General features: G+C 56.7%; 1 protein-coding gene across 1 annotated transcript; it reads left to right on the forward strand.

The window, feature by feature from the left end:
* Positions 1 to 8,399: 8,399 nt before the first annotated feature.
* Positions 8,400 to 15,910, forward strand: ADAD2 (adenosine deaminase domain containing 2). Its single transcript, XM_073321471.2, is given in 10 exon segments — positions 8,400 to 8,528; positions 9,649 to 9,717; positions 9,719 to 9,755; positions 10,224 to 10,349; positions 11,036 to 11,186; positions 11,757 to 11,924; positions 12,477 to 12,691; positions 13,720 to 13,954; positions 14,518 to 14,650; positions 15,800 to 15,910. Coding segments are annotated over 10 exon segments (1,374 nt in total).
* The last annotated feature ends 5,539 nt before the right edge of the window (positions 15,911 to 21,449 follow it).

Below are 21,449 nucleotides of genomic sequence, written 5' to 3' on the forward strand. Positions count from 1 at the left end.
ATGTGCAACAATCTCCTTGAAACGCTACCTCTCTGAGTAATCGCATCCCAAATGATTTAATTGTAGCCTTGCACAGCGTTGTGCAACAAAAGATTGTGTCTTCACTAAATGGAAAAAATGGTCTCAATAATTGCCAACGACACTACTGACTGTGGACACCATGAACAGATGTCCATTGTGGTGCGGTATTTTGACAATGAAAAACATAGTCCAGCTGAACATTTTGTGTCTGTTCAGAGACTATTAACAGTTGATGCTCAGTCTATTTTTGACCAGTTAAATGACGTCCTTGGCATTCTTAAAATTGACTGGACATCAGTGATGTCTGTCTGTTTTGATGGCGCGTCTACTATGTCTGGATGTACTGTGGGAGTTCAAATGAAATGTAAAGAAAGAAACAGTGAAATACTCTATGTACACTGCTATGTGCATTGTTTGAACCTCATCCTAGAAGATGCATGCACTGCTAGTAAACAGAACAGAACTGTCTTTGATTTTTTCCATGTTATTCAGACTCTTTATGCCTTCACGGAGGGGAGTCCTGTGCGACATGCAGTAATGGAGAAGATTTCACAAGAAGTAGGATCCCAGTTGAAGACTTTGAAGTCCCTGTCAAACACAAGATGGGCATGCAGAGCAGAAGCAGTGGCTGCTGGAAAGCAAAACTACTCCATCATTTTACAAGCTTTACAAGAGATTATCGAAACAACTCGCCTTGCTGATGCTAAAATAAAAGCCAGGGGCCTTATCCATGAACTAAATTCATTCAAGTTCATCTTTGCCCTTCACATGTTGCACCCTATTCTCCAGATGATGGTAAAAGTGAGTAAGGCTCTTCAAGCTCCAGATCCAGGGCTGGCTCCAGGCACCAGTTTTCCAAGCAGGTGCTTGGGGCGACATTTAGAATGGGGCAGCAGTCCGTGTCCCGCAGCAGCAATTTGGCGGCAGCTCCGCTGCTCTTCCTGCCACAGCGGCTTGTGGCGGTGGCAATTCAGTGGCGACTGCTTAGGGCGGCAAAATTGGTAGAGCCATCCCTATCCAGATCTCAACTTACTGCAATGACAGGGGTGAAAAGATTGTGTAACTCTTTTGCTGCGATGAGAAGTGGCCCAGAATATTTTCAATCTATTTTCAATGAAAATGTGTGTAGAGAATGATATATCGATTCCTCCAGTTAAGAAGAGAAAAACGTCCACTCGTATTGATGATGCGTTTGAGTCCCAGCATCACTTTGATACAAAAGAGGAGCAGGAGAGAATAACTTCAGTTTACCCACTCCTAGACTCAATGATTACCAGCATTGACCAGCGATTTGAACAGGAGACTTGTAAAATTGTGACTGCAATGGGAAAACTGCTGAGCTTAGACATTGGCCGGGACGATATGAGAATCATTGCCAACAAATTTAAAGTGTCCTTGGATGAGTTGGAAGCTGAAGTTGGATTGCTTTGGGGTTATGACGGATCTGTTCCTAAAGGTAGCACTATGAACACCACCAGAGAGTGGCTTGATTCGCTAAAGGAATTGGATCGGTCTTCCATGTTCCAGGCCTTTTACAAATCTATTCAGTGCTTTGCAGTCTTACCTGTTACAAGCTTCAGAGTAGCAGCCGTGTTAGTCTGTATTCACAAAAAGAAAAGGAGTACTTGTGGCACCTTAGAGACTAACCAATTTATTTGAGCATAAGCTTTCGTGAGCTACAGCTCACATCCGATGAAGTGAGCTGTAGCTCACAAAAGCTTATGCTCAAATAAATTGGTTAGTCTCTAAGGTGCCACAAGTACTCCTTTTCTTTTTGCTTTTACAAGCTGTTCATGTGAAAGAGCCTTTTCGAAACTAGCACATGTAAAAAACAAACTAAGAAGTACAATGTCCCAACAGCGCCTCGACTCACTCATGATTTTGTACATTGAACAAGAATTGGCTTTGTCAGTTAATTACAACAATGTGATTGAGGAATTTAAGTCCATAACACCTGGTGAGCGATGTCTCATTCTCTAGGACAGGAAGATGAAGAAACCTTAATCTGTTTTGGTCAGTTTGGGTTAGCTCATTATCTGGTTAAAGATAATGAAAATTGACTGTATCTTTGTATATGCCTGGTTAGCACTACAGAAAAATTTGAAATTTTGTGTCTCATTTTTTAAGTTTGTATTTTTTAAGTACAGTTTAGTTGTTAATTTAAAAAACATTAAGTTTAGTTAAGTTTTAGTTTCTTTAGTTTGTTTGATGAATAAAAATGTCCTTTATGATTGAGTATTCAATAAATGTTCGCCTTCAAAAAAAAAATTCCCTGGGTGCACACTCTAATGAAATGTGCACCCCAGCTGTGAATCACCAGATACGCCCACCCCAAGCTGCGACCATCCCCTCACACTCAGGGCGTAGCCTGGGCTGCAAGATCTGCACCAGAGCTAGGCCCTGATCTCTTTCAGCTCCCTGGGCCCAGCCGCTCCCTGGCTCAGTTTCACCGACCCTGCAGCAGGGGCTGCTCCTCTCTGCACTGTCTGGGATACTTGTCCACCCTTTCCTACTGCAGCCTTGGGCAGCCCCCTCTCAGGTCTGTGGGGGAGCTCAAGGACCCAGGGCAGAGGGCAAATGAGGCAGATAGGTCCCTGCTTCTCCCAGCAGGAGAGTGTCCATCTTAACCATGCCTCCAGCCCACTCTTCCTCTCTAGACAGGAGCCACCCACTCCACATGCTACCCCCGGTCCCACTACACTGCCCCGCTGCTTGCGATGCTGGAGCAGCCTCCATGCTGGGCTCCTAGCCCCGCCATCGCTCCTTCTGTTACTAACTCTTTTGCTAAAACAGAGTGCTCAGCTGGGGAGAGCAATACACTTTCTTACAGAAGACTGGGAGCATCTATTTTAGCAGTCTGTAAGGATTTTTTAGGGGACCTATCTGACCAAAAGACTTTGGGGAGCCTTACAGTATACCTCCCGCTGGGTCCCCCCTTAAGCCCGTCTATCAGAGCTGGAACAAAAGAAACCACCCCACGGACGTAAACTCAGAACACCACTTTATTTACTAAAGGAGGGGGATGGATTAAGGACTCTGGAGATTTGGACTATGCACACACACTCGAGAAGGCAATGGTGCTCTTCTGCCTTCTTCAGGTGCGGCTGATGGAGTGGCTGCAGAATCCGGATCGGCGATGGCCACCGACGGTGGATCACAGGTGTAGAAGACAGGTATGTAACCCTATCTCAGACCCCTCCCCCCACCCATCCCTCGCTGCGCTGTCTATGGTCGTATGCCTGAACTAACTAATCGGACCGAGTCCGCGCTTCCCAAAAGAAAATAACAAACAACCCCCCCCCCCACCGACAGTGCTGTTTAGTGAGTGGCTGCTGCAGGCCAGTCCCCAGTGTGAAAGGGGGTCCCACACCACAGAGAGAGAGCGTCGGACACCTGAGCCCCCAAAGGCTCCAGAGCCCCTGACCCCTCCCCTCATCTGCCTTTATAGGAACCGGTTGCTTAGCAACAACAGATTCCCGCTCTTTCTACTTTCCCGCCTTTTGCTCAGCCTAGGGGAACAAGAACCTGCCACAACATGGAGGTCACCTTGTTCTTATCCCAGACCAAGATGGCCGCCGAATAAACAATACCTGAAAACCCAGCTTTGGTGCCTTTCCCAATAATTTGGCAGGGGCGAAGCTGTGACTAACCTAGGGAGGGAATGGGGCAAGCTGCGGGGAGAAAGCGTAGAGAGGGGGGATGCATCGGGGCAGGAGCTGGGGGGATGGGAAGCTGCAGGGGAGGGGAGAGAGCCAGGGGAGGTAGTGGGGAGGCCGTAGGGAGGGATGCTCAAGGGGCAGTAGGCATGGGTGGTAGGCACGGGAGGCGGGAGCTCGTACATGGGTTGGGGTGTCAGGCCATCTCCTTGTGAATCCCACCAGGCTCCAGGGAACCCCACGGCCAGCAGATCCCCCGGCCTCACAGCCTGGATCCCCAGCATGTAGTCTCGGGGGGTGGGGGTGGGGGGCGATGTGACTGCCTCAGGGGCATTTACCCCACTCCCACCCCAGGAGGGAAGTGAGGCAGAAGCACAGGACCTGCGCTGCGTGCGTGGAGGCCTTGAGCTCCCCCAGCAAGTGCTTGGGGCAGCCCGCGCCCTGCGCACCATGTACAACCTCAACGGGTGAGCCGGGCACTGGGGGTGGGGGCGCAGAGTGAGCCTGGCAGCCAGGTGGGCGAGCAAGAGAGAATAGACCCCCTGGTGGGGGGGACACTTCCAAACCCCACCCCACACTCCTTGGTGACCGCAAAGTTCTCAGTGGGGCAGGGGCTTGGAGAGGGGTTCAGACGCTCTTGGTTATGGGCCAAGGGATTGGGACACCTGATAGGGCAGGTGAGACTCTATGGGGGATCTATCACAAGTGGATCTCTCATGCATGGATCTATAGGGTTGGGATCTATTATTAGGGGATCTTAATCTGAGAGCTCTGTAGTGAGGAGATCCATAGTGAGGGGATCTCAGTGTTGGGGATTCATAGTGAGGGGATCTCTCTGTGGTGGGGAATCTCTAGTGAGGGGCTCTCTCAGTGTTGCAGATCTCTCTTTTGGGGGATCTCTAGGGGGGGGCTCTCTCATTGTTGGGTCTCTCTCAGTGGGGATCCACAGTGAGGGGATCTCTCATGGGGGAATCTCTAGTGAGGGGATCTCTTGTGGGGATCCATAGTGAGGGGATCTCTCGGTGGTGGGGAATCTCTAGTGACGGGATCTTGGTGTTGGAGATCCATAATGAGGGGATCTCTCAGTGTTGTGGATCTCTAGTGAAGGGAAATTTTGTGGGGATCCCCATAGTGAGGGGACCTCTTGGTGGTGGGGAATCTCTAGTTAGGGGATCTTGGTGTTGGAGATCCATAGTGAAGGGATCTCTCAGTGTTGGGGATCTCTAGTGAGGGGATCCATAGTGAGGGGATCTCTCAGTGGTGGGGGATCTCTAGTGAGGGGCTCTCTCAGTTGTGGGGATGTATAGAGAGGGGCTGAGACAATCTGTAATAGGAGTACGGCTCCCCTTTGGGGATCGATGTACAGTACTGGGGTCTCTCGCTCAGGAGATCTATAAGGGGTGATCTGCAGGTCAGCACTCTCTCTCAGGGGGATGATTATGGGGTGAATTGGAACTCTGCCATGGGGTGGTTCTGCCTATGGGGAAGGTGGGGCTCCCTTTCTCCAGGGACTGCTCTATAGGGTGGGGTAGGGGCTCATGGAGGAGGCTAGTGGCACTGCAGTGCCAGCATCATGGAGTGATTTTACCTCCCCCCACTCCGGCTGACCCCAATTCATTTCCCTTTCGTTCAGAGCGATCCAGAGAGCCGGGATCCTCCCGTCCTGCAATCACAGCTACCAGGTACCTCCTTGCGCTCCTGCCCCACAGGCTCCCTAGGGCCCTGTCCCTGGTGTGAGGGGCTCGGCTCATCCCCATCCCTTGGGATCCCTGGCCTTTTCTGGCTGGGTTTGGCCTTGGCCGCCGATGGTTTGTGGAGGGGGAATTCCTACCTCCCTGTCACCACCCCTGTGTCCTGTTCTCTGACTCATCTCATCCTGCCTCCGAAGCTCCACTCCCTTCAGGAGGCTTTGGTTCCCATCATGGGAAAGGAGCATGAGCTGCAGTGCATGGCCCATGGGCTTTCTCGTGCTCCCCAGGGACCTGCAGGCGACAGCTATGGGGCAGGGTAGGGGACACTGGGGATTCTGGGTAATAAACAATGGGGCTCTGGGTGTGGGCAGGGGCTACAGGGAATTCTGGAAAACAGAGACTGGGGTGCCGGGGTTGGGCAGAGCCCCAGGGGATTCTGGGTAACAGAGAATGGGACATGGGAGTTGTGCAGGAGCAATGGGGGATTGTGGGTGCTGAGGCCAAGCAGGGCTTTGGGGTCAAAGAGAATGGGAACATGGGGCTGGGTAGGGTCGTATGTTTTTGCTGAGCTGAGCTCCTGCTCCACTCCCAGGCCTTCTCCAGAAGCTATGAGAGGACCTGGCCCTCCTGCAGCAGGGAGTTCTGCAAGTTGATGCATGGCAAAGCTTTTATTTCTGCTCCTTGGTTGTAGGCCTCACCACCTTTCTTCTCTCTCGGTGTGCTGCAGGCCCGCCAGGTCCTCTTCAGCAACTTCTCTGCTGGGTGCCTGGAGCAGGGAACCAGGGATTTTTCCCTCTATTGGCCCTGCGAAAACCAGAGACACATCTTCTACTTCCCTCCAAACCAGAAGAACCCACGGGACCCCTGCCCCTGCTGGTGGGGAGTGGGACGGTCTTGTGGCTCAGCAGCAGAGAGCCCATTTGGGAAGGTTCCCCCCGGGGAGGTTGGAAATCAGGGTCCCCGTCATCAGAATAAAGTCCTCAGTAAGGATCGACTGAGTCTTGTGCGAGGGATTATTTTGTTAGCATGGCCCCTGCTACAGAACAAAGGCTACACGGCACCCAGACGTCCGGGACACATAGTGGTTATAAGGGAAATAAATTCCTCCGGCGGAGGGGGTAAAGGGAGGGCAGCCCCTAGACAAGATGGGAAGCTGCGAGGTGGGTGACAGCAGGAAGGCTGAGACTCACCCACTCATCACAGCAGTGGCTGCACAAAGTGCCACCAGATCCTGTGTCCCTGCACCCCCCCTCCCTGCTGCATCCCGGGGGGGGGTCTGGTGACTGCAGCCCCCGCCACCCGCTGCACCCCAAGGGTCTCTCTAGCTCACTGCAGCCCCGCTGCACCCCAGGGGGGGGTGTCTGGCTCACTGCCCCCCCACCCAAACACGGGGCTGGGGAAGCGTCCTTCTTGCGCTCTAATTGGTGAGGGCTCTGTCTCCTCTTCCTATTGGCTGTGTCCGGGGGGGGCGGAGCTTCCCAGGGCGGGGGCGGGTGTCAGGGCGCCCCGAGGCTCCGGGAGGCCGCTCTTGAGCAGCACGTGGAGTAGGATAAAGGAGGTGGGGCCGCCTTGAGTTCCCCCCAAATACCCCCCCAGCCCCCTCTCCCCAAATGCCCCCACCCTCCCCCTTTTCTAGCCCCTGCTGCCAAATTCCTGTCCCCTCTTCTACCCCTTGCCCCCAAATACCTCACCCCCCCTCTACCCAAATACCTCCCACCCCTTCTCTTCTAGCCCCCTGCCCCAATACCTCTCATCCTCCCCTCTTTTCTAGCCCCCCCACCCCCAATATCGTCCATTTCCTTCCTCTTCTAGCCCCAAATATCTCCCATCCCCCTTCTTCTAGCCCCCCTTCCCCAAATACCTCCCTCCCTTCCAGCCCCCCAAATACCTCCCATCCCCTTCCTCTTCTAGCCCCCTGCCCCAATACCTCCCACCTTTCCTCTTCTAGCTCCCCCATCCCCTCCTCCTCTTCTAACCACCTGCCACCCAAATACCTTCCACCCCTCCTCGTCCCTAGCCCCAAATATCTCCCATTCCCCCTCTTTTAGCCCCCAGCCCTGCCTCTAGCCTCCAAATATTTCCCATCCCCCCTCTTCTAGCCCCCCCTATACTTCTTCTAGCCCCCAGCCCTGCCTCTGTCCCCTTCCAAACACCTATCCTGAGCCCCCAGCACTCCCTCTAGACTCTCCCAAACACCATGACCCTTCCACTCCCTCCATTTGTAGACCCCCTCCCCTAGTACCTACCCTGATCTCTAACATCCTTTCCTGTAGCCCAGTGGTTTTCAACTTTTTTTCATTGGTGGACCCCCAAAACATTTCAAATGGAGGTGCGGAGCACTTTGGAAATCTCAGACATGCTCTGCAGACCCCTAGGAAGCTGCGTACCATAGGTTGAAAACCACTGACCTAGACCCCCCCAAATATCTACCCCAGCACCTCTGTCCTCTAAACCCCCTGTCCACCCCCTCTTTCCTTCTCTAGCCTTCAGAGATAAAAGGAACCAGAAAGGTTCCCGAGAGCTGGGCAGGCGAATGTGTTCTGCTGAATGTGTTGCCCGCTCCACAGGCTGGATGGGGGGAACGGACTCTAGTGTTATTTATCCAATCCGAATAAATAATCCCTCTCCAATTGTAATCTCAGATCCTTCCCTAATTTGCCTCTGGCGCTAATCCTGCCTCCTACCCAGCTAAACCTGCCTGTTCCCTTTACCCTGGCTATAACCCTGCCCCCTCCTCTAATCCCACCTCCTTCCTAATCTGTTTCTGGCACTAATCCCACTTTCTCCTCCAATTCCCCCCACCCCCTGCAATGAACCTAGCCCCCTCTTCTAATTGGCTTCCCCAGGACCCATCTCTAATCCTGCCCCCTCCTCTAATTCCCTCATTCTGGAACTAACTCTGCTTCCCATGCTTGGCTCTAACCTCCTAATCTTCCCCATATCTAATTCCAGGCCCTGGTCCCCTCCTAGCCCCCACATTTCCCATTCTGCTGTCTGACCCACAGCTGGGCTCTTGCTCCTTTCAGCTGGCATGGAGGGGCTGCACCAGATGGTCACCAAAAACACCGGCTGGGGACTTAGCTCTGGATCCAGCTCTTGTCCCTGTGCGAGTGCCTGGACTCGGAGGGGAAGGATCCCTGGCCCGAGCCTGGCTCTCCAGGTTGCGCCTCCTGGCCAGGGGGTGCTAGTGTGCAGGGGGCAGCTGGTGGGGGTGAATTTGGTTGAGCAACTATCAGGGCTGCATTAAACCAGACCGCAGTCCTAGGTGCTGCATGGCATTGGGCTCTGCCCCCCTCGCTGTGTCTCTGCCCTACCCAAAGTGACAGGGGTGACGCTCCCCTCCCCGAGAGGCAAGGGCATTGGTATGGGGCCCTATCCCCAGGAGTGGTACAGGGTCTGCTCTTCTCTGGTGCAGCAGGAGTGACAGTCCTTGCAGGGGGCCATACTAGCCCCAGCAGCTGGGGTGTGTCTGCTGGTGTGGGCCTGCTGCACTCTCCCCCTCCTGTCACACACAGCTCCCGGGGTTGGGGTTGGGGTTGGCCAGGCCCCCTGGAGCATAAGGCCTGGAGTCAACACCCAGTGAAGCTGAGGCAGCTCCCCCTCACAGTGATAGGCTCAGGCTCTCGGTGGGCTCAGGTTGTCGGCGGGTTCAGGCAGCGTTGGTCACATCCCGAGCAGCTTCCCCCTTGCAGCCATGGTCTTAGGCAGCATTGTTACCTCAGTTACGCTTGGGTTACATTTTTTGAGCTTTTCTTGCTAACTACAGGAACGGTATTTTGCTTTTGGGTGCAAGGCGAGATTCTGCTGGGGTCTCGTGACTCTGGGAGCCTCTGCCATCACCCCTGGTGGTTTGGGGACAGGCTGGCACATGGCAGGGAGCTCCCAGTACAGTTTAACCAGACAAGAATGAGATGGAACAGCGGGTGGGGAAGAGTGGACCCTGTTTGGGGGGGGAGCCAAGGTGGGTGAGTAGGGCGGGTGTGTGGCTGCAGGCTGGGGGGGAAAGCTGGACATCATGGCATAGTGTGAGGTTGGTAGAAAGGGCTGGGGTTGGATGGATGGATGGTGTGGCATAGTGTAGAGTGAGGATGGGGGGTGTGTATGGATGGCATGGCCTAGCGTGGGGGGCCAGGAGGTGGGGTACAGGGGGTGGCTGGATGGCTTTGTATGGGGTGGGCAGTGAGGCAGGGGTGCAGTGGGTTTATCTGGAGAGATTCATGCCTGCATTTCCCCCTACCCTGTGCCAATATCTGTCCCTGGTGTCTGTCCCCCCTGCAGAGCCCTTGTCTGGGCCGATTCCACCCTGCGTCCCCTGTGAGTGGCAGTTCCTGAGGACGTGCGCCAGAAACCCCGAGCCAGCTGCTCCATATGGAGACGGGGAACCCAGGTGAGTCTGAAGGTGACTCCGAGCAGAGCAGCACTGGGCAGCCAGCCCCATAAAGCCAGGTGGGGACCCCAGAACCCCCAGCCTGTGCTGATAATGCTGAGCATCAAAGACCTTTAATCTCTAGGGAGTTAGTGACTAAGCTAGGAGTAGAACCCAGGCATCCTGGTTCCCAGCCCTCCCCCCAACCCCCTGCTCTAAGCACTAGACCCCCACGCCCCTTCCAGAAATGGGGAATAGTGATACCCCCTTCCCCCCTGCTCCGTGTGCTCAGTCTGAGCTCCCCGCCTCCTTCTCCGAGTGCCTGGTTTGACTCCGTCGCACTGCTCCCTCTCCCCCGTGTGCCCGGTCTGACCCCCACCGGGCATAAGAGGGTTATCCTGACGCCCATCACCGCAGCGCCTGGGCTGAGTCCCTCAATGCCCAGGAACCAGATCTGCTCTCTTCACATTCCCCGTCCCCCTGCTGCAGAAACCGTGTTCTCCCACATGCATCGTTGTGCGGCCCTCACCAGCGACACGTTCGACCGGCTCCTGGCAGGGGACCCGCAGTACTGGGGTTGTAAGAACAGCGTGGCAGCCTTCATCCTGGAGCGAGGTGAGGAGCATCTGGCTGGTCAGGCCCTGCCCCCGCCCCACCGCCAAGGCCGGATGGCTGCAGGAGAAGCTCACCCTTCCCCTGGCACCTTGAAGGAACCGGTTGAGCAGATGCAGCCAGGCAGCTGATGGCCTGCGGGGGCTGACCCAGGCTACACTGCGGTGTGCGTTGGACAGAGGTGGCACTCTCCCCAGCAGGGGAGATGCACCCAGCCCTATTGGTGGGGAGGTGGTCTATGGACTGGGGAGAACCCTCCGCAGATGAAAGAACAAATGGGTGGCTGATGATAAATGGGTTGGTGCGTTCCCTGGTGCTGGAAGCCAGGACTCCTGGGTTCTATCCCCAGCTCTCAGAGGGGTGTGTCATTTAAGGGTCAGAGCCAGGAATATTAGCTAGGAAACCTGCCCACTGCCTTCTTCCAAATTCTAAGTGATGCGGAAGTCCCAGAACCAGGAATAGAACCCAGGAGTCCTGGCTCCCAGACCCCTACCCTCTTTAACCACTCAAGCCCACTCCCCTCGCTGAGCTGGGAACAGAACCCAGGAGTCCTGGCTCCCAGCCCCCTGGCTCTGATCACTAAACTGGAGGAGTCACAGTAGTTTGAGGCTGGGGCAGTGATGAGGGCAGGTTACCCCTGGCCCCGCTGCCGCCTCAGCACTGTGGTTGAACCCTTCTCTGCCCTGCAGAGGTGATGGACACGCAGCAGGATTGCAGGGAGAGCTTTGAGCTCGTGGCGCTGGGCACTGGCGATACCTGCCACGGTGGCTGGCTGGATTTCAGTGGCCGGCGGCTCCATGACATGCACGGCATGGTGGTGGCTCGCCGGGCGCTGCAGAGGTGAGAAGTGCTCCGGTCACTAAGCTGCAATGTGAGGCTGGCTGGACAGGCTAGAGATGGGGGGCCGGGGGGGTGGGATCTGGAAGAGCCAGCCTATAACAGTCAGGGAGGGGCCCCGATCCTCCTTATCGAGGATGGAGCCTAGCAGTTGTAATAGGAGACTCCGTCCCTCCCTTAAGCAGGAATCAGACCCTAACTCCCCAGCTCTGCTGTAACTACTGGACCCCACTCCCCTCCCAAAGCTGGGAATAGAACCCAGGAGTCCTGCCTCCTAGCTCTCCTTCTGTAACCCACTGTATGGACAGGGTGGCTGAGTCCTTGGGAGTGGAGATGAATTTAGGGTGTTATTTGGGCTGGAGAAGTTGGGGTGAGTGTTGGGTTTTAAAGCGACGGGGGGCAGAGAAAGGGATCTAGTCCTCTGTCCCATTGTGGATTTTCTATGGATGGATGTGAAGGTTGGGGAGATCAGTCCGATCCTGTGGGGGTGGGGGCGGGGGCAGAGTTCGGAGCTCTTGTGGGACCAGTCACTACTGTGATGGGGGATCTCTGCTTCCCCACTCCCCCCAGCAGGTACCTGTACAAACAGCTGTTGCTGGGGTGTAGCGTGAAGGAGCCGGTGGACCAGGAGAAATGCATCTTCCAGCCCTCGGCGGAGGGGGGGCGGCTGGCCCTCAAGCCGAAGGTCTTTGTGCACCTGTATCTGAGCTGCACACCCACAGGGGCCTCCGAAAACTTCCCGTGAGTGTGGGGGCGGGGCGGGGGGCTGGTGGGTAGAAGGGTCGAGGGTGTGGGGCGGTGCTGGGGAGTGCCAGGGCAGTGCCGTGGAACACAGGAGTGGGGTGGTGCTGTGGGGGGGTGGGCTGGGGAGGCAGAGCTGGGGATCAACAGTGCGGTGACGGAGGCAGAGGAGTGGGACAGAGCTAGGGGGCAGGGTGTGGCCATGGGGCAAAGGAGCATGGCGGAGCAGGGGAGCAGTACTAGGGTATGGCAGGGCAGTGGGGTAGAGCTGAGGGGCAGTTCTGGGCGGGGGGCAGAGGTGTGGGGCAGTGGGGTGGCAGGGACATGCTGGGGGTGTGGTGCTCAGGATGGTGGGGATCTGCTGAGGGACAGAGGCATGGGTTGATGCTGGGGGCGTGCTGCTGTGGGGTTGGGGCCTGTTTGTCTTTTTTCCCTAGAAATCAGCCCTCTTTCTAGTGGCTGATAAACCCTGAGCTGCCCCCAGCCCAGTGCCCCTGTTCCCTGCCCCCCCTGTGACCTGCCGTGCCCGTCCCCCCGCCCTGCTCACTGCAGCATCCCGTTCCCTGGGAGGAAGCCCTCGGTCGGCCTCTACGTCCATGCCAAGGGCGCGCTGATGCCTGTCCCCAGCTGCCCCCCAAGCCTGCTGGCCGCCTGCGTCTGCTGCGCCTCCGGCAGCGACAAGCTGAGCCGCTGGAGCGTGCTGGGCCTGCAGGGGGCGCTCCTCAGCCACTTCATGGAGCCGCTGTACCTCTCCAGCATTATCCTAGGTGCGAACTGAGGCTACTCTGGGCAGAGGGGTTGAGTGGAGGGTGCTGGGCTGCAGGGGCCTCAGTGGGGAGGTGTAATGCGGGGGGGGGTCAGTAACAGTGCCAGACGGCAGGGAGTGGGGTGGAGGGCTCGTGGGGAGCACGATGATGCAGGTGGGTTCAGTAGGGGGCACTGTGCAGCAGGGAGCAGAGCATGGAGGGGGCTCGGTGGGGGTACCGTGCTGAGGAAGTGGGTGAGGGGGTGCTCGGGTCTGTGGAGCCGGGTGGAGGTTCAGTAGGGGGCGCTCTCCCCGCACAGCCCTGACCCCAGCATGGCTCAAGGGGATGCTGTGCTGTGGGACTGGGGGGCTCAGTAGGGGATGCTGTGCTGCAGGGGGAGGGCTCAGGAGGGGGCGCTCTCCCTGCACAGCGCTGATGCCAGCGTGGCACAAGGGGGCGCTGTGCCGCAGGGAGCGGGGCAGGGGGCTCAGTAGGGGGCGCTCTCCCCGCACAGCGCTGATGCCAGCGTGGCATAAGGGGGCGCTGTGCCGCAGGGAGCGGGGCAGGGGGCTCAGGAGGGGGCGCTCTCCCCGCACAGCGCTGATGCCAGCATGGCACAAGGGGGCGCTGTACCGCAGGGAGGAGGCGGGGCTCGGGAGGGGGCACTCTCCCCGCACAGCGCTGACGCCAGCGTGGCACAAGGGGGCGCTGTGCCGCAGGGAGGAGGCGGGGCTCGGGAGGGGGCACTTTCCCCGCACAGCGCTGACGCCAGCGTGGCACAAGGGGGCGCTGTGCAGCAGGGAGCGGGGCAGGGGACTCAGTAGGGGGCACTCTCCCCGCACAGCGCTGATGCCAGCGTGGCACAAGGGGGCGCTGTGCCACAGGGAGGGAGCGGGGGGCTCAGTAGGGGGTGCTCTCCCCGCACAGCGCTGATGCCAGCGTGGCACAAGGGGGCGCTGCGCTGCAGGGAGCAGGGCGGGGGGCTCAGTGCCTTGGAAGGGGCCCTGCAGCAATGGCTCTGCCTCTGCCTCTCTCTTCCCCCTGCCCAGCGGACCCCGGCCCCGACCAGCCCGCCCTGAACTGGGTCATCAATGAGCGGCTGCAGCTGGGCCCCGAGGCCGGCCTGCCAGCCCCCTATGCCCAGCACCAGATCTGCTTCTTCCTGGGGCCCCGTGTCGGCCCCCTCAGCTCCAGCGCCGAGTGCTGCAGACTCAGCCTCAACTGGTGCCGTGGGGACGCAGCCCCAGAGCGGGTGGACGGCGCCACTGGGCTGGCCGTGCTGAAGTGAGTGGGGGGACGGGGATCACGGTGCAGGGGGTAATGAATCTCTGGGTCCCCTTGGTACCCTGAGTCCCCTGGCTGGTCCTGTAGTGCTAGCAGGATGGGCGATGCTGGGGGATGAAACCCAATGGACTGGGTGGCGGTTGTACCCGAGGGGCTGCTCTCTGAAGCCAAGCTCCTCTGTTAGATCCCCCATGAACACAGTGCTTGGGCTCCTCCCAGATGGTGTCTCTGCCTCCTGCAGTGCCCCCCATCTAAGCCCCCTCTGCAGTCCAAACCTCTATCCCCCTGGAGCTGGGCACTGGAGCCTGGTTCACCCTCCGGTGCGGCCACAGCGTGTTGACATGAGCGAGCGGCTCGGTTCCTAATGGCAGAGAACAGCCGACACCCCAGTGTTAACTGGCTGCGGATGGGTGGGCGGGTGGTGGGGCACTGGGGCAGAGGTGTGTCTGTCCCCAGGCTGTGGGTAAAGCCGGATCGCTGGCACCCACGGCTGTTGATCAGCAGCTGGAGCTGCCCTTGCCCCCTCTATCTGAGCGTCTCCTTCCGCCCCCCCACCCCTCCAGAAACCCTGCCGCGGAGGACCGGGTCTTCCCCAGCCAGATCTGCAAAGCTGCCATGCTGCGATACTTCCGGCAGTTGGTGCACCAGATGAACGAGAATGCTCTGCTGGCGCTGCCCACTTACCACCAAGCCAAGGTTGGGCACTGTGCGGGGTGGGGAAGGGGGGGCTGCCAAGTGCTGAAGGGAAGACACAGGAGCATGGGGTATGTGGGTGTCACGGAGTCCCCGGGCGATGCTCTGGAACTGCTCCCCATGAAGCCAGTCAGGACTCTGGGGAAGTCTCCTTTCTGGGAGCAGCCTGTCTTCAGGACACACAGCTCACACAGCTTCCACCTTCCTGGGTCTGACCTCGGAGCATTCAGCATCCTCTGCCCCTCCGTGCGCTTCCCACAGCGAATCCACCCAGGCAGGGTCCTGGGGAAGCCAGAGGGTCCTGCCCCCCAACTCCGCAGTCAGATGTGACTCTTAGCCAGTCAGTAAAACAGAAGGTTTATTAAACGACAGGAACATGGTCTAACACAGAGCTTGTAGGTGCAGAGAACGGGACCCCTCGGCTGGGTCCATTTTGGGGGGCAGTGAGCCAGACAACCACGTCTGCCCTTCACTCCATGTCCCAGCCAGCCCCCAAACTGAAACTCTCTCCAGCCCCCCTCCTCTGGGCTTTGTTCCTTTCCCGGGCCAGGAGGTCACCGGATTCCTTTGTTCTCCAACCCTTTAGCTCTCACCTTGCAGGGGGGAAGGGCCCAGGCCATCAGTTGCCAGGAAACAGGGTGTCGGCCATTCTCTGTGTCCAGACCCCTGCACACACTTGCCCTCTAGGGCTCTGCAATGATCATACACCCTTACCCCACCCCCTAGAGACTTAAGAACTGCCTAGGGGAAACTGAGGCACCCCCCCACTATTCAGAGGAAACATTAAGAACAGTCCCACTTCATCACAGTGGGTATGTCAGGAAGAATGGTAGGAGTCAGGACTCCTGGGTTCTGCTCCCAGCTGTGGGAGGGAAGAGGGGTCCAGTGGTTAGAAGAGGAGGGGATGGGGACTTGGGGTCAGGACTCTGGGGTTCTGTTCCCATCTGCCACTAACTCTGCATGTGACTTTAGTCAGATCACTTCCCCAGTTTATGCCTCAGTCCCTGTTCCGTCCCCCGCAGCTCCAGCTCTGTAACATGGGGCTGATTCTGACCCACGTCTGACTGCGAGACTGAAACCCTTTTGCTCAAGCGTCTGTTAAACCCTCCGTGCCCTGGCCAATTCCCACTGTGCCTCTTTCTCCCTCTTTAGACCCAGGCTGCGTCTTACCAGAGTGCCAAGGAACAGCTCTTCGCTCACCTGATCACCCAAGGTCTTGGCAAGTGGCCTGAGAAGCACCTGGTGGACAACTTCACCGGTTAGGCAGTGAAATAGACCCGGGGGGTCTGGGGAAATGCCCAGGAGAGGCCGGGAAGGAGTAAAATCTAGAGACTGTTGGAAATTTCGGGAGTTGGGGTTAGGGCTTTTAAACTCTGTTTGCTATGCTGCATGGGGGAGGGGCCAGGGCTGTGCAATTAACAGACTAGGCTGTGAAGAAGGCCCACTTTTCATTTGATTTTTCTTTGAAGTGCGAGGGCGATGGAGTCCCCAGAGTGCTCCGGCTGGTTCAGCCCTGTTGGCGCAGAGCAGCTGCCAACCTGCTTTCACGGATGGGTTAGGTCACCAGACTGCACAGCCCTGCCACAGCAATGCCAGCGCAGTTAGCCCAGAATTTCTCCCTCTGTATCAACCTTGTCCAGTGGTGAATTACACTTGTTTATTAGCTAGATTGAGCTGCTTTTAGTCTCGCTCGCTCGCTCGCTCGCTCGCTCTAAGGCAGATTTTCCATCCCTGGAATCATTCTCATGGCTCCTTGAGCCCTTTCCAGTGTGTCCTCAGCCCTTCTGAAGTGTGTCCATGAGAACAGGACGTGTGCCCCAGGCTGCATTGAAAGGTACCACCCCCTGTCCTTCCTCTGACAGGATCCCCCTTGGCTGTTCACCCTCTGAGCCCCAACAGTGCCCGAGTGCACCTGTGCAATTGTCTGCCACCAGACGCAGCGAAATCCTGTTCGTTCTGCTCCGGAGCTGCTGGTGGTGGTTTGAGTCACTGCAGTCTGGCCTTAAGAAGTGCAAGAACCTCAAGGAGTGAGCTGGAGCCTGCTGGCTGGGGAATGTGATGCAGGCAGGAGGGAGCATGGCCCAGGGGTTAGAGCACTGGACACCTGATTCTATTCCTAGCACAATACCTGGGCTTTTTGGGGGACCATGGGTGAGTCATTTCCCTGCTCTGTGCCTCAGTTTCCCCATCTGTAAAGTAGAGACAAGGCTGCTGACCTGCTTTGCAAAGTGCTGTGTGCTGGACTGATGCACAGCTGTAGCTGAGAGCGAGGAATCAATTTGAGGTGGAGCCTTTAATTCGCAAGCCCTACAAATCTCAGCGGTGTTAAATACTAGGAATAAATTGCTGGCCCTTGCCAGCATGTGCCATTTCTGGGCCCCACGACCGACCGCCAGCAGTGGCTGGTGACAGCCAAGCCCTGGCAGACATGGTCCTGTTCTGAGCGTTAACTTTATTTCAAAGGCAATAAGATAACTATCAAGAACAATTTTTCCAAGAAGTCCATTAACCCAGCTGCCAGTTCCAGCCCTCTGCCACCAACACCCATAACCTCCAGCCCCATCAAACACACATCCCTTAAATCCCCCATGCCTCAGGAGAGGGAATGTCTGGCTCCTATCATGCATTAGCCAATTAACACAGCAAGGTCCTCGTCTCTCCACAGGAGCACTCAGTGGGGAGAGATCCTGTCAAAATATTAGTTGTGAGCCAAGGGGGAAATGTTGCAAAGGGGGGGTGGGATGGGATTCTGCCAGGGAGACAGGAGATCCTGGGTTGAAATTTTCCCCTCTGTCACCTGCTCCCAGTCTTTCTAGTCAAAACCCACCCAGTTCACATAAGTTTTGAACGGCCCATTCTGCTCATCCCATATGACCTCCTATGTAACCCAGGCTGGAGCCTCACAAACCCGAATTCCTGCATTCAGCCCCTAGCTGGTGGTGGGGCTAGCTCGGCTCGAGAATGAGGCAACAATCTCGCTGAAAAGCCAGAGTGCTGAAGGCTCCATCCTGGCTCTGAGCTGGTCCAATGGTTCCCCACCCACCGTGTTACAAACCTGCACCCCGTTTCCCAGCTGAGACTCCCCAGTCACAGGATCTCACGCTGCATTAACAAGGCCCCTGCTGTCAGAAATCACCTGCTGCTGCAGGCCCTGCAACACCCACATCGCTTTGCCTTTTGACCCAAGCTTTGAATTTTCAAACAACCCTTCCAGCCAAACTCAGCCTCCAGCCGGGGTTGGGAGGGGAGAAGTTCAAGCGCTCATGATCTGCCTGCAATGACATGTCTGAAGAGAGACCAGTGGGGTGCGGGAATGTCATTCGTTGGCCCACTTCTTCCGAGGCTTTGGAGCTCCGGAGAGGCAGCCCCCAGCAGAGTCTCTCACCAGCACAAGTTGGTCCCCATGACCATGTTCCCTCCCCCACCTTGTCTCTCTTATGCCCCAGGACCAACAGCTATGCCAACTCGGTAGCCTGAACCATCAGGACATTTCCCCCCCCCCCCCCATCCCATTTCACACCAACAGCAGGAAGAACCAGGGTCTCCGGCCGTGCCCCAGACACTAACTCAGCTCTCGGCTCCCAGGGGGCTGTGCTAAGAGGGGATGCAGACTGCGGAGCAGCTTGAGAAGACTCCTGGTTGTCCTGGGCATTGCAGCCTCGCTCCATGGGCTGGGTGGCTGTGTTGCTGTAATAAGAAGCCACTTCCAACACCAGCCGGGAAGGTGCTGTGCTGCGTATCCTCCGGCATTCAGGGGTTCCTTCCCCGGGGGTTTGGAGCAGCTTGAGCCCCTCCAAAGGCTGGAAGAGTGCAGAGCAGGGCTGGCCGGTGCAGTGGGGATCAGGAGGGATAATCCAGGGTGGGAATGGCTGGGGGAGGAGAGGATGGATCCTGGTGTAGCTCAGCCAGGAGCCCAGATTAGTAGCCGGCCCTGTGCACCGTGTGGCTAGTGAGGGGGAGAGGTGCACCCATGTGGTTGGAGAGGGATGGGGGGAGCTGTATCACAGCCTAGAAAAATCTATTGCAAATAAATAGGGCACTGCAAAGGCCCCCCCTGCCCAGCAGTCCTGGCCCCCAGCCATAGTCCCAGACACAGAGCAGCTCCCCGCAGGGGAATGAGGAAAAGCCCCTCTCCAACAGCAGCCCATGCCCCCATCTCTGCCCTCCCTGCGCCAGCCCAGCCACAGGGGGGCACTCTGGGGGTGGGGGTTGGGCTTGTGGTTGCACGGGGGGGCCCACCTGGTTCATGAGCTCGGCCGCCATGGTGACGGAGGGCTGCTCCATGTTGGTGGCGTTCTTGGGGCTAGTCTCCAGGAACGGCACCTCCAGCACGTCTGTGTCTTCCTGCCCGGGGGGCATGTGAAAGGCCACAGGGTGTGCCAGGCAGCTGCTGGGCAGGTGTAGGTACAGCTGCCCCCTCCCCCGGCATGCAGAGAGAGGGGCTGCCCCCTGGTGCAGGCAGTGATCGAGCAGTGCAGGGCATAATAGCAAAGAGCTTTCCATTATTAATTGCATCCCTACAGCCCTAGGAAGGGGGCTTGTAGATCCCCCCTGTGCCCTGCCAGCTGACCATGTCTTACGCTAGGCTCTCCTTGTTATTCATGGGAGACCTCCCCTCCCTCAGGATTATCGGTGCTTATGGGCTGGGATTTCAGGGTGTGAGGGGCGCACTAATCTGCCCCTCCCAAGGCCTGCCGTAGGCATTGGTATAATCTGGTACCTTCTTGAAGGTCAGATCAGCTTGTTCCCATTCTCGCTGGCTAGCGGCTGGTCTCCTCCAGCCACAAGTGCATGTTGCTGAATGAGTCTTGGGAGAGGCTCCGAGAGCATCCAGCCCCTGCAGCCACTTCCACGGAGCCCAGCTTCCCTCCCCCCCAGGAAGATCTGCTGCTGGGGAATCAGGGCAAGAGCATCGCCTGCAGTCTAATGCCTATCTACAGATGGGAGCAGCCTCATCAGCCTTCGCCTAGTCCATCCCCAGCCAGGGTGGAATTGGCCTCTACAAGTCCATTTGCCCCTTGCGGGGGAGAGAACATGGCACCTTGCGTCTCAAATGCAATACACCTTCTCATCCAAACCGGGCCCACCGGCTTCTATCACACACACATATCCCCCAGAGCGGCCTTTAACTGGGAGCAACTGTCAGTCATTACTCCCCTCAGCGGGATTAGAACCCACAGCCTGGAGGGAAAGGCTCCCTAGCCTCATTCCCAAGCAGCTGAGCTAACCAGTCTCAGAGCAGCTGCTCTCTTAAAGAGACACACACACTCCTGGCTACGCAGCTCCTGGGATTCAGCCCAGAAGATTCATTTAAATGTCCAGGGAGACTTGATTTCTACCCCTCAACTTTAAAAAGTTTGTGTTGTTATTTGTACAGAGCCCTGGGCTAGCACTGAGGGGTCTGAGAGAATACAAAGATCATTCATATGCAACGCTCCGGTCTCCCACCAAACACGTGCAGCTGCCTCTAGGGTGGAATGTGGCAGCTGTTTTAAACAACACGCAGAGCACCGCTTCATTGAAGAAGTCCTGCGTTTGAGATCAGTCCATGGCAGAAGGCAGCCAGGTCTGTATTCTCTACACAGACGCCATAGAAAAGGGCAATTCATTTAAAAATCATCTCCCCATGCAGTTACCATTAAACTTTCCCCTGCCCTTCCTTAGGATGCTGGATTCGACTTCCTTCCCCATCTTAAAAGGATGCAGTTTCTATACAGCTGTTGAAACATCTCCCATATCCCAACACAGACGTAGCTTTATCTCTGCAATAGGTGACATGATCCCTGTATATAGAGCCACTGTGCCTCACCCCAGAGGTGGCTGCATCTCAGTGCTGGGTGATGTGATCCTGGCATAAACAGCTGCCGTGTCCCACCCCAAGGCTATATACAGGTTGTGAAATATTTCAGGATTAGCCACAGCCATTTTTAACCAAGGGCTACAGCAAGTCAATTCCCCGCGTAACAGCACCTCCCTGATCATTCAGTTATTATCCACACCAAGCATCCATCCACATACATCCTCTATCTCTATTTTAATCACAATTGTTAATACAACAAAAGGGCGGGGAGTCTCTGGGTGCTGTTTCTGTTGTTCGAGTATTGCTTTGAGTCTCTCTCTCTGTGAATTGCTTTGAGAACAGACTCAGTCTTAGAATGTACGAACACAATTAGCAGCTTGCAGGTTTCACACATAGAGGGAGAGAAACAGCACCAAAAACCAAGAGACCTCTTAATTAGTAATACCCTGGACTTTAAACTATTGGGAATCAAACTCATTTGTGATTTTAATACAGAACTTCTTTATATGATCCAACACCGCACCCCACAGTCACAGACGTTGGGCCGGAAGGGACCTGTGGGCTCCTCTAGTCCCAGCTCCTGCAGACCCCAGGCCAGAGCCCCTCCCTGCGTCCATGCCACTGGAGCCAGGGGGTCTCTGGATCCCCGAGTGGGAGGATCACTTCCATCCCGGTTCCTCCTTCTCATGACAGTGCAGAACGGGGATTCATGAACTCTCCCCACCCATAGCTCCCAGCCCACCTGAGTGGCTCTTTCCACTTTCCCAAGCTGCCGGGTGCTTTGGCCACGGGATGTAAAACGGTCCCGTCTCTGCTTCCTCTCCCACCGCTGCAACGACGCAGAAGCTGCTTTAATAGCAGCCCCTCCCCCTGCCCAACTGAGTCCCAGGCCTTGCTAACGCTCAGAGCCACAGCAGCCCCAGGAGATGATTGCTGCGGGGGTCTCGGCCCGGGGAGAGGCAGTGACTCCTAGAAGCAGGGAGAGCAGCAGCACCATAGATC

The sequence above is a fragment of the Lepidochelys kempii genome, chromosome 23 (genome assembly GCF_965140285.1).
Source record: "Lepidochelys kempii isolate rLepKem1 chromosome 23, rLepKem1.hap1, whole genome shotgun sequence".
NCBI lineage: Eukaryota > Metazoa > Chordata > Testudines > Cheloniidae > Lepidochelys > Lepidochelys kempii.